At 48.3% G+C, this 12,295-nt stretch overlaps 1 protein-coding gene across 10 annotated transcripts in view; it reads right to left on the reverse strand.

Annotated features, from left to right (window-relative positions):
• HUWE1 (HECT, UBA and WWE domain containing E3 ubiquitin protein ligase 1) overlaps positions 1 to 12,295 on the reverse strand; it is a 1,403,674-nt gene that overhangs the window by 953,618 nt on the left and 437,761 nt on the right. For all 10 annotated transcript variants that reach the window (XM_069209338.1, XM_069209335.1, XM_069209339.1 and 7 more), the window contains 2 exons: positions 9,391 to 9,582; positions 8,655 to 8,871 (listed from right to left, as the gene is read on the reverse strand). In XM_069209338.1, the coding sequence (XP_069065439.1) occupies positions 8,655 to 8,871; positions 9,391 to 9,582 (409 nt within the window). The remainder of the gene's footprint in view (positions 1 to 8,654; positions 8,872 to 9,390; positions 9,583 to 12,295) is intronic.

The following is a 12,295-nucleotide window of genomic DNA, read 5'->3' on the forward strand; positions in this document are numbered from 1 at the left end:
CAGGTTCAAATTCTACATGTAATATCTCATTCGAAAGGTATTGCAGGTAAGTACTTTAGGAACTTCAAATCATCAAAATTGCATGTATACTTTTCAAGTTATTCACAAGTAGCTGTTTTAAAAGTGGACACTTAGTGCAATTTTCACAGTTCCTAGGGGAGGTAAGGATTTGTTAGGTTAACCAGGTAAGTAAGACACTTACAGGGCTTAGTTCTTGGTCCAAGGTAGCCCACCGTTGGGGGTTCAGAGCAACCCCAAAGTCACCACACCAGCAGCCCAGGGCCGGTCAGGTGCAGAGTTCAAAGTGGTGCCCAAAACGCATAGGCTAGAATGGAGAGAAGGGGGTGCCCCGGTTCCGGTCTGCTTGCAGGTAAGTACCCGCGTCTTCGGAGGGCAGACCAGGGGGGTTTTGTAGGGCACCGGGGGGGACACAAGTCCACACAGAAATTTCACCCTCAGCGGCGCGGGGGCGGCCGGGTGCAGTGTAGAAACAAGCGTCGGGTTCGCAATGTTAGTCTATGAGAGATCTCGGGATCTCTTCAGCGCTGCAGGCAGGCAAGGGGGGGATTCCTCGGGGAAACCTCCACTTGGACAAGGGAGAGGGACTCCTGGGGGTCACTTCTCCAGTGAAAGTCCGGTCCTTCAGGTCCTGGGGGCTGCGGGTGCAGGGTCTCTCCCAGACGTCGGGACTTTAGGTTCAAAGAGTCGCGGTCAGGGGAAGCCTCGGGATTCCCTCTGCAGGCGGCGCTGTGGGGGCTCAGGGGGGACAGGTTTTGGTACTCACAGTATCAGAGTAGTCCTGGGGTCCCGCCTGAGGTGTCGGATCTCCACCAGCCGAGTCGGGGTCGCCGGGTGCAGTGTTGCAAGTCTCACGCTTCTTGCGGGGAGCTTGCAGGGTTCTTTAAAGCTGCTGGAAACAAAGTTGCAGCTTTTCTTGGAGCAGGTCCGCTGTCCTCGGGAGTTTCTTGTCTTTTCGAAGCAGGGGCAGTCCTCAGAGGATGTCGAGGTCGCTGGTCCCTTTGGAAGGCGTCGCTGGAGCAGGATCTTTGGAAGGCAGGAGACAGGCCGGTGAGTTTCTGGAGCCAAGGCAGTTGTCGTCTTCTGGTCTTCCGCTGCAGGGGTTTTCAGCTGGGCAGTCCTTCTTGTAGTTGCAGGAATCTAATTTTCTAGGGTTCAGGGTAGCCCTTAAATACTAAATTTAAGGGCGTGTTTAGGTCTGGGGGGTTAGTAGCCAATGGCTACTAGCCCTGAGGGTGGGTACACCCTCTTTGTGCCTCCTCCCAAGGGGAGGGGGTCACAATCCTAACCCTATTGGGGGAATCCTCCATCTGCAAGATGGAGGATTTCTAAAAGTTAGAGTCACTTCAGCTCAGGACACCTTAGGGGCTGTCCTGACTGGCCAGTGACTCCTCCTAGTTTTTCTCATTATTTTCTCCGGCCTTGCCGCCAAAAGTGGGGCCTGGCCGGAGGGGGCGGGCAACTCCACTAGCTGGAGTGTCCTGCTGGGTTGGCACAAAGGAGGTGAGCCTTTGAGGCTCACCGCCAGGTGTGACAATTCCTGCCTGGGGGAGGTGTTAGCATCTCCACCCAGTGCAGGCTTTGTTACTGGCCTCAGAGTGACAAAGGCACTCTCCCCATGGGGCCAGCAACATGTCTCGGTTTGTGGCAGGCTGCTAAAACTAGTCAGCCTACACAGATAGTCGGTTAAGTTTCAGGGGGCACCTCTAAGGTGCCCTCTGGGGTGTATTTGACAATAAAATGTACACTGGCATCAGTGTGCATTTATTGTGCTGAGAAGTTTGATACCAAACTTCCCAGTTTTCAGTGTAGCCATTATGGTGCTGTGGAGTTCGTGTTTGACAAACTCCCAGACCATATACTCTTATGGCTACCCTGCACTTACAATGTCTAAGGTTTTGTTTAGACACTGTAGGGGTACCATGCTCATGCACTGGTACCCTCACCTATGGTATAGTGCACCCTGCCTTAGGGCTGTAAGGCCTGCTAGAGGGGTGTCTTACCTATACTGCATAGGCAGTGAGAGGCTGGCATGGCACCCTGAGGGGAGTGCCATGTCGACTTACTCGTTTTGTCCTCACTAGCACACACAAGCTGGCAAGCAGGGTGTCTGTGCTGAGTGAGAGGTCTCCAGGGTGGCATAAGACATGCTGCAGCCCTTAGAGACCTTCCTTGGCATCAGGGCCCTTGGTACTAGAAGTACCAGTTACAAGGGACTTATCTGGATGCCAGGGTCTGCCAATTGTGGATACAAAAGTACAGGTTAGGGAAAGAACACTGGTGCTGGGGCCTGGTTAGCAGGCCTCAGCACACTTTCAATTGTAAACATAGCATCAGCAAAGGCAAAAAGTCAGGGGGCAACCATGCCAAGGAGGCATTTCCTTACACCCAACATCCCTATTTTCAGTCAAGCCATCATGTAGCTGGGGAACTCCTATTGATCAATGTTCAACACACAATTAAAATGGCTTCAGTGTTCACTCACTATGTCTAAGAATCGATAAGGACATAGGCAGGTGCATATCTGCTCTTTTAGATATGTCCACACATGTAATATAATGCAACCTGCCTTAGGCCTCGAAGGCTTGCTAGAGGGGTGACTTAAATATATTGCATGTAGTGTTGGGGGACATGGCACGGCACATGCTTTGTGCCATGTTGTGTTTTCACTTTTAGCTGCACCAAGAGACGCCGTGTGCTATGGCAGTATGCATGAGCTAAGTGACAGGTCCCCGAGGGAGGCACAATACATGCTGCAGTCCAGAGCGAAACTCTTTCCTAACCATGCCCAAGGTGCACCATTTACTAGGGACTTACAGGGAGGCTGAAGGGCCTGGTCACTTGGGGGATCTAGAGACCAGGTGCCTTGTTTTGACGAAGACACATTGACACTAGAGACCTGGTTAGCAGCAACCCACTGTACTTCAAAGTTGCATTAAAAAACAAGGAAAAAGTTGGGGGACTACTGCATCCAAAACACAGTTTCCTACATCTACACATAAGCTGAAGCATCTGCTGTGAGAAGTATCCATTGTAGGAAGATGGCCCTGTGTGGTGGAAACCTATGCTGTTACACTTTATACTGGGCCCAAGCAAGCCTCTTTAAGTGAGATAGGGTCAGATGTAGCAAAGGGTTTTTCCCATTCTGTGTCAATGGGAAAATGTGTTCGTACATATGGCCCATAGTGTCTAAACAGCCAAGACTCTGTGTTAGCTGTGGTGACCAGCCAAAAATTATCTAAAAGTCACGTGTAGCACTTGCAATACCACTGGAGTCACAGTGTCACTTATTACACATGAAAGGAAGCACACAGTGTTGTACAAATAAAGGTACTTTGTTATTGGAACGCCAAACTAGGCTACCATTGGTATATCTGGCTCTTAAGTATAAACATTGTAAGGAAATGCCTCCTTGGCATGGTTACCCCCTGACTTTTTGCCTTTGCTGATGCTAAGTTTTGATTTGAAAGTGTGCTGAGGCCTGCTAACCAGGCCCCAGCACCAGTGTTCTTTCCCTAACCTGTACTTTTGTTTCCACAATTGGCACACCCTGGCATCCAGGTAAGTCCCTTGTAACTGGTACCCCTGGTACCAAGGGCCCTGATGCCAGGGAAGGTCTCTAAGGACTGCAGCATGTCTTATGCCACCCTGGGGACCCCTCACTCAGCACAGACACACTGATTGCCAGCTTGTGTGTGCTAGTGGGGATAAAAAGAATAAGACGACATGGCACTCCCTCAGGGTGCCATGCCAACCTCACACTGCCTATGCAGTATAGATAAGTCACCCCTCTAGCAGGCCTTACAGCCCTAAGGCAGTGTGCACTATACCATAGGTGAGGCCATAAGTGCATGAGCACTGTGCCCCTACAGTGTCTAAGCAAAACCTTAGACATTGTAAGTGCAGGGTAGCCATAAGAGTATATGGTCTGGGAGTCTGTCATGCACGAACTCCACAGCACCATAATGGCTACACTGAAAACTGTGAAGTTTGGTATCAAACTTCTCAGCACAATAAATGCACACTGATGCCAGTGTACATTTTATTGTAAAATACACCCCAGAGGGCACCTTAGAGGTGCCCCCTGAAACCTTAACCAACTACCCGTGTAGGCTGACTGGTTTTAGCAGCCTGCCACACTAGAGACATGTTGCTGGCCACATGGCGAGAGTGCCTTTGTCACTCTGTGGCTAGTAACAAAGCCTGTACTGGGTGGAGGTGCTTCACACCTCCCCCTGCAGGAACTGTAACACCTGGCGGTGAGCCTCAAAGGCTCACCCCCTTTGTTACAGCACCCCAGGGCACTCCAGCTAGTGGAGTTGCCCGCCCTCCGGCCACGGCCCCACTTTTGGCGGCAAGGCCGGAGGAGATGAGAAAAACAAGGAGGAGTCACTGGCCAGTCAGGACAGCTCCTTAGATGTCCTGAGCTGAGGTGACCGACTTTTAGAAATCCTCCATCTTGCAGATGGAGAATTCCCCCAATAGGGAGAGGAATGTGTCCTCTCCCCTCAGGGAGGAGGCACAAAGAGGGTGTACCCACCCTCAGGGCTAGTAGCCATTGGCTACTAACCCCCCAGACCTAAACACGCCCTTAAATTTAGTATTTAAGGGCCCCCCAGAACCTAGGAACTCAGATTCCTGAAGCCTAAGAAGAAGAGGGCTGCTAAGCTGAAAAAACGTGCAGAGAAGACGGAGACACCAACTGCTTTGGCCCCAGCTCTACCAGCCTGTCTCCCCACTTCTAAAGACACTGCTCCAGCGACGCTTTCCACAGGGACCAGCGACCTCTGAATCCTCAGAGGACTGACCAGCATCTAGAAGGACCAAGAACTCCAGAGGACAGCAGCCCTGTTCACCAAAGACTGCAACTTGGAAACAAAGAAGCTACTTTGAAACAACTTGCGTTTTCCCTCCGGAAGCTTGAGACTTGGCACTCTGCACCAGACGCCCCCGGCTCGTGTCCAGAAGAACCAACACTGCCGAGAGGACCCACAGGCGACTCCAACGACATGGACACCCTGAATCAAACTCCCTGCACCCCCACAGCGACGCCGGCAGAGAGGATCTAGAGGCTCCACCGGACCACGACTGCCTGGTAACAAGGAACCAGACGCCTGGACCAAGCACTGCACCTGCAGCCCCCAGGACCGAGAGGAACCACCTTCCAGTGCAGGAGTGGCCAGCAGGCGGCCCAATCCTAGCCCAGTTGGTGGCTGGCCCGAGAAGCCCCCCTGTGCCCTGCCTGCATCGCCTAAGTGACCCCTGGGTCCCTCCATTGTTCTCAATAGCAAACCAGACGCCTACTTTGCCTACTGCACCCAGCCGCCCCTGTGCAGCGGAGGGTGGTTTTTTTGAGCTTTTGTGTTGGCTTGGAGTTAAGTCTTTGGTGTGTATTCCTCATTTATTGCCTGTGTGTGTACAACAAATGCTTAACACTACCCTCTGATAAGCCTACTGCTCGACCACACTACCACAAAATAGAGCATCAGTATTATCTAATTTTGCCACAATCTTACCTCTAAGGGGAACCCTTGGACTCTGTGCACACTTTCTCTTACTTTGAGATAGTATATACAGAGCCAACTACCTACAGCACCCATGCACCCAGCCGCCCAAGTGTCGCCCGATGTGACCTGTTGGTGTTGCCATAGACCTTACCCCTATACTCACCTTAAGTCCAGGAGATTAGTCGCGTAAGTCGATTTACTATAACTGTATGCAGTATTTCCTTTTTCTCCATACAAAAACATTGCTAAGTCTGGAAAATGCACTAAATGTCGACTTTTGAAACCTGAAAACTTCTTTTCCAAAAAGTACTTACCTGATTGTACTGATTCTGGTGCCTAAACATATATAAAGACACTTGCTATTTTTGTAAATTAGTGTGGATCTCCTTATTGAGTTGTGCAATATATTGGCTGTGTGCCTATGGTAAGTGTGTAACCTTTCTCCCTGATAAGCCTAAGGCTGCTCGATTAAACTGCCCCCTAAGAGAACATTGGGATGCCTAGAGAAAGCCCTTGTCCGCTACTAAGGGAACCCTTGGACTCCTCGCACGGTATATTTCATTCTGATTGTAGGAAGCTGGCCTGGTGTGTGGTTGGTACATACACCTTAAACCAGGTCCAGGTATCCCCTTTTAGTGTAGGCAGAGACTAGAAGCCAGGCTCTCTAGAGGTAGCTGTGGATGGGCAACCAACACTTATCTAGGAGCCATGCAAAGCTTATGCAAAACCACTGTAGTCATACAGCACTTACACACATGAAAGAAAATACTCAGTTGAACAAAAATAAAGCTACTTTATTTTTGATCACACAATACCACAAAGTACTAGAAAGGCAACCCTCCAATAGGAGATAAGCAATACACTAATTATATACAAGAGTAAACAGCAATAGGCATAGAAAAGGCTAGAAAACAGTGCAAATTCAGTTAGACTATAGTGACCCCCTAGGTGGAGCCCAAACCATATACAAAAAAAATTGAATGTGAGCATAGGACGCGCGCACCCCCCCCCCCCCCCCCCCCCCAACCTAGGTAAGTGAAATGTGTAGAGGGGAGCTGGGAGCACTAGAAAACCACTGGGGTAAGTAACAGTAAATCCTAGCGACCAGAAAGCAGGAGTAAATCAGTGGAATTTCCCCAAACCACCCAAAAGGAAGAAAAAGAACAGGAGACACCCAGACAAAGACTGCAGGAAACCAGCAGTAGAATCCTGGAGAGGAAGATCTGTGGAGAGAGGGGACCAAGTCCAAAAGTGTCAGTGGAGTCCAAGAGGAGTTTGAGCTACTACCCACCCAGCTGGAATTGCAGGAGTTGGTCGACGGTGAGGAAGAACAGGTCAGCACTGCAGCCCTGGTGCCAGAGAAGAGTTCCTGAGGGATGCAAAAGCTGTCCTATGCTGGAAAGAAGATTGCAGACGGGCGTTGGTGCAGAAATTCCACAAACAAGCCTTGGCAAAGGCGAATTTGCCATTAGTGGAAAAGTGGTACCTCCGGGGACCAGCAAGGCCCAGGACGACTCAACCCAGAATGGGGAGTCAAAGGGGACCCTCAGTGACAGTCCACAGTAGCACAGGCAGCACCCACTGGAGTCCCATAGGAAGGGATACACGTCGCAGAAGGAGCCCACAGCAATACAGAAAGGGATTCGATGCCACAGGAGAACCACACAGAAGACTGGCATCGCAGGAAGGAGTGCTGGGGGCTGGAGCTTCATGTAACCTGAAGTTCCCTTAGAGGAGATGCAAACAAGCCTTGGCAGCTGCAAGAGACGCAGTGCACAGGGGTATTGTCCTGCATGGGAAGGCAAGGGCTTACCTCCATCAAAGTTGGACAGCCGGCAGAGAGGACCAAGAGAACTGCTTCGGACCACCACCCATGATCAAGGATCCACACAGCTCAAGGTGAGAGGAGATCCACACAGCTGGTCGTTGTGGAAGCACGTGCCTGAGGAGGCAGGGGAGTGACTCCTTCACTACAAGGGAGATTCCTTCTTTCTTCTACATCACCTGCCTGGCCACTCAGATGCTTCCAGAGGTCTCTGCCAACCTTGGATTCACGATGGTAGAACCCAAGGACCCTCTGGAGGAGCTTTGGGCACCACCCTGGGGTGGCGATGGACAGGGGAGTGGTTACTCCCCTTTCCATTGTCCAGTTTCACGCCAGAGAAGGGACAGGGTGGGGGGGTTGTGCTGCTTGAACAGCCAGGTCTTGAAAAGTTTCCTGAAGGTAAGGAGGTCTTTGGTCTGGCGCACGTGGGTGGGAAGTGTGTTCCACATTTTGGCGGTGAGGTGCGAGAATGATCGACTGCCCACTAGTTCTGCAGCTACTTTCCTACACTGATACGCCATATAAAGAGCCAGCTTCCAACAATCAACGTCACCGGCCGTTGACCGGATATTCAGCGCTGATGCAACTGGACTTCGACCTGCAGCCTTGACGTAATCAATGCTTCGCTTTGGCAAAGCCTCTTCAATGTGGTTCAAGGCAAAGCACCCCAACCAGGATTTAAGGTACTTTGTTCAGTGGGTCTAACTGGGTCACCGTAGCTGGCCTGTGCTCCATCATGTTCGGCCTGAACTTGTGACTTTCCTCTAGTCTATCGCAACCTGATAACACCAATAGCGCTTTCTGCTTCTTGGTGCTTTACTTAAAAATTAAAGTATCTACTGTTCTACTAACTGGATTTTTCTCGTTTTGGCCCCGTTTTAATTTTAAAATATACTCTATTCTTTTCTGTGTTGTGGGCTCCTTTTGTGGTGTTTTCACTGTTTTACTGTTTGATGTGTTGCACAAATACTTCACACACAACATCTTAGTTAAGCCTGACTTCCTAATGACAATTTACCAGGGGTTGAGCACAGGTTATTTTGGGGTTTCCTTGTGTCTTATGACAATGATTGTGGTTGTCACTTAACCGGGGCTTACAACCCAGTCAACCAACAACCAAATTTCTTACAACCACATTTCTTTAAGGATGTGCTGACAGTCATCTATGTTTCAGTCAACTTTTACCCAAGGACAGCTAGAAATGATTAAAGACTACAAAAAGCAAGTTGAGGTCATATCTTCCCAAAACACCAAACTCATTAATGAACTTATACTGAAATAAGCATCCTGGTAAGAATACTTACCGAAATCTCGGAGTCGGTGTGTAAGGAGGAGGCTGCCATGACAGGCCTTTAGTAAGTAGTTTGGTGAGAGCAGAAGCCGTGGATCTGGCAGCAGGGGTTGGTGCTGTTGTGGTGCTCGTAGTATGATGACTTCTCCTCTGGCGTACTGGCGAACCCACACACAATTTTACCAGGAGTCCAAAGAGCTCTGCCAAAGCACGCCCCAAACGAGAGGATGCTGAAAATAAAACAATAGTACTAAGAACATTTAGGAAAGAGAATTACTCAAATGAAAGACATTTATTTCCACTCAACAAGGCACAAAACTAGTGTGAATCCATGCTTTAATATGCACGGTTTCAGAAGTGAGATAAGTGTTTAAATAAGGCTGCTTGAAATACAATGCTTTAATACCATGCTAAAATTAACACTTGCTACAAAAGCCTAGAAATGTAACCGTACAATGTGAAGAACTTTACCATTCCTCAATGTTTCAACATTAGAAAGATTCCTCAGTCAACCCCACTAAACTCAACTTGGGGCATGAAAATCAAATACAAAGTTATTATATACAGGCAAAACGTTTGTTGACAGAATAACACCTAGGATCAACGTAGAATGAACGGGCGTTCTTGGATGCATCGCACACACAAATAAATCAAATGAACGTGTTATGCATTGCAAGCAGCGGTTGATAACATGTCAAGAGAATAGTGAAACAAAAAAAGAAAAATGAGCTAAGGCAGGTGGCTCTCACCAGACAGCAGTGGCTTGATCTGCTTAATCCTAGCAGCCATGGCAGGTGTGATTTTAGACTTCCCCTTGGTGTCTGAAGGGCTGGGTTCATCAGTTTCCATGGGTGCTAGTGTGTCCCCATCCAGGACGATGCCCTCCAACAGCCCAGCAGCAGAGGTATCCACAACCCCAGACACTGCTTCCATGTCACTTTCTAAAAATCAGAGCACAAATGGCAATGAGTCACGAAGCGGTAGAAGGCATGTTCACCAATAAAATCAAACACGTCCACTCTACAGAGCCATTTGGTAGCAAAGAGGAGGATTTTAAGAGGTCAGGATGCAAGTAACTTTAGTCACAAGAGAAACTGTCCACAACTTAGATAAGCATTTTCAGCTTCCAGCCTTGAACTAGAAGAGGAAGAAAATAAGTTACTTACCTGTAACTGTGGTTCTCAAGGGTAGGAAAGCCCCTCTTTCTGGCATGTTTACCCCCACACTGTTGTCATAGTGCTTAGACTGTTTCCACTGGGATATTGCAAACCAGGGCCCCAATGATAATGCTCTCCTCTAAATTTGGATGTCTTGGTACTCTTTACACCTCACAATTAGCATACTGGTGTACCCATCTAAGTCCCCAGTATATGGTACTTTCGTACCCAGGGTATTGGTACACGAGGGGTCCTCCATGGGCTGCAGCATGCATTATGCCAGCCTTGGAAGCCAATACAGAATATCTTTGCAGGCTTGCCATATGCAGCCTGTGAGAAAAGGTGCATGCACCCTTTCACTGCTGGTCACTATACCAGGTCCCATTAAGTCACCCCTATGCAGAGTGACCAAGCCCGTTTTTAGGATACTTAGGGAGTCCCTTCAGGGTGGGTCCCCAGATTCAGGGTGCAACAACCTCTTCTGCTCCTGGCCACCAGAACCACTGCTGGACTTCACAAGAAACTAACCAGACTCCAACACCGAGACGATCTCTGTAGGAAAGTGCAACCGTTGTCTGTCTCCCCCCCCCCCCCCCCCCCCCACACACACACACACTTTTTGCCTAATGTGGATGTCAACTTTGATTGAAAGTATGCTGGGATCCTGCAAACCAGGCCCCAGTGTTCTTTCCCAAAATCGGAACCTACTTACTTGCTAGCAGACTGGAACTGGAGCACTCCTGTTCTCCTTAGACACCTATGTTATTCGGGGCCCTCCTTTGACCTCTGCACCTGACCAGCCCTGTGTTGCTGGTGCTGTGGCTTTGGGGGTTGCCTTAAACCCCCAATGGAGGGCTGCCTATGCCCAGGAGACTGAACTTGTAAGTGATTTACTTACCTGAGAAATGAACCAATACTTACCCCCCACAGAAACTGTTGATTTTCACACAGTGTCCACTTTTAGGAACTGTTGATTTTTGCACAGTGTCCACTTTTAAAATAGCTTATTGCCATTTTTCCCAAAACTGTGTGTACTACTGTTTTAAATCAAAGTTGTATACTTACCTGCATGAAGTACATTACAATTTATGTACTTACCTAAAATCTGAATCTTGTGGTAATGAAAATAAATTAAGAAAATATATTTTTCTATAAAAAACCTATTGGCCTGGAGCTAGTCTGAGTGTGTTCTCATTTATTGCCTGTGTGTGTACAACAAATGCTTAACACTACCCTCTGATAAGCCTACTGCTCGACCACACTACCACAAAATAGAGCATTGGAATTATCTAATTTTGCCACTATCAACCTCCAAGGGGCACCCTTGGACTGTGCACACTATCTCTCACTTTGAGATAGTATATACAGAGCCAATTTCCTGCAATTGTTTACGCAATTTATAAAGCACATGGCTACCCATTGTGTTTCCTAGCGCTAGCCAAATTTACAGTAATTAATGACCAGCTCTCCCAGGGCTATATCGTGAGAAACAGCCAAGTTATCAACAGCTTATGGAATCAGTGTCTTTCAGAAGTGAAAGGAGATTGTTCCACAGTTTAGGTCCAAGAATACAGAAGGAAAAACCACCTTGTTGGACCCTTCTGGCTCTAGAGACAACAGCTAGGTTCCGATAGCTTGACCTAAGCATACACTGCAACACATACAGGATTACTTCAGAGCTCAAATAGTAGGGGGCAGTATTGTGGAGACACTTATTCATAAAGCAAATTGCTTTAAAACGGACCTGGTTCTTAAACAGCAACCAATGGAGAGAGTTAAGTAAAGTGGCAGAGCTAGAAAAATCTGCTGGACGAAGGAACACACGTGCCACAGCATTCTGTGCTATTGAAATCGTTTAAATAAGGTTTTTGTCACTCCAAGATAGAGAACATTTCCGTAGTCCAGACTTGAAATAACTAACGTTTGGACTATGGTACGCTGAGCTATAAATGAAATACAGCAGACTTTTTCAGCCATTTCTAAATGCCAAAACAAGTGGCAACCACCTTAGTTATCTGGTGCCTCATTGACAGCGCCTGATTACATCCACACTCCCAAACTCTTTACCGGTGCCACAGGGAGTGGAGGAGCGTCCAAGGATGTCAGATATAGGTGTGGGCCCCATAATACAGAATTTACACAGACCAGTAGTACTTCAGTCATGTTCCCATTCAGCTTCAGAAAATTTAAGGACATCCAGTCTGCCCCTTGTTGAAGACTGAGGGGAAGTGAAGCCACAGCTGACTGATCCTTGGATAATGGATACCACAATGTGGGTATCATCCACACAAGGAAAAACTAAGGCTAAAACTCTCAACAATATTCGCCAATGGCCTCAAAGAGATTAAAAAGTAAAGGACTCAGAATAGAAGGTTAAGTTTCTGAGGTAAGTAAAAAAACTTACAAATTCAGTTTCAGGGGCATAGAAAGCCCACCGTTCAAGGCAACCCCAAAGTTACTGGACAGCAACACAGGGCTGGTCAACTGGAGAGGTCAA

Source organism: Pleurodeles waltl, chromosome 10 (assembly GCF_031143425.1).
Source record: "Pleurodeles waltl isolate 20211129_DDA chromosome 10, aPleWal1.hap1.20221129, whole genome shotgun sequence".
Taxonomy (NCBI): Eukaryota; Metazoa; Chordata; class Amphibia; order Caudata; family Salamandridae; genus Pleurodeles; species Pleurodeles waltl.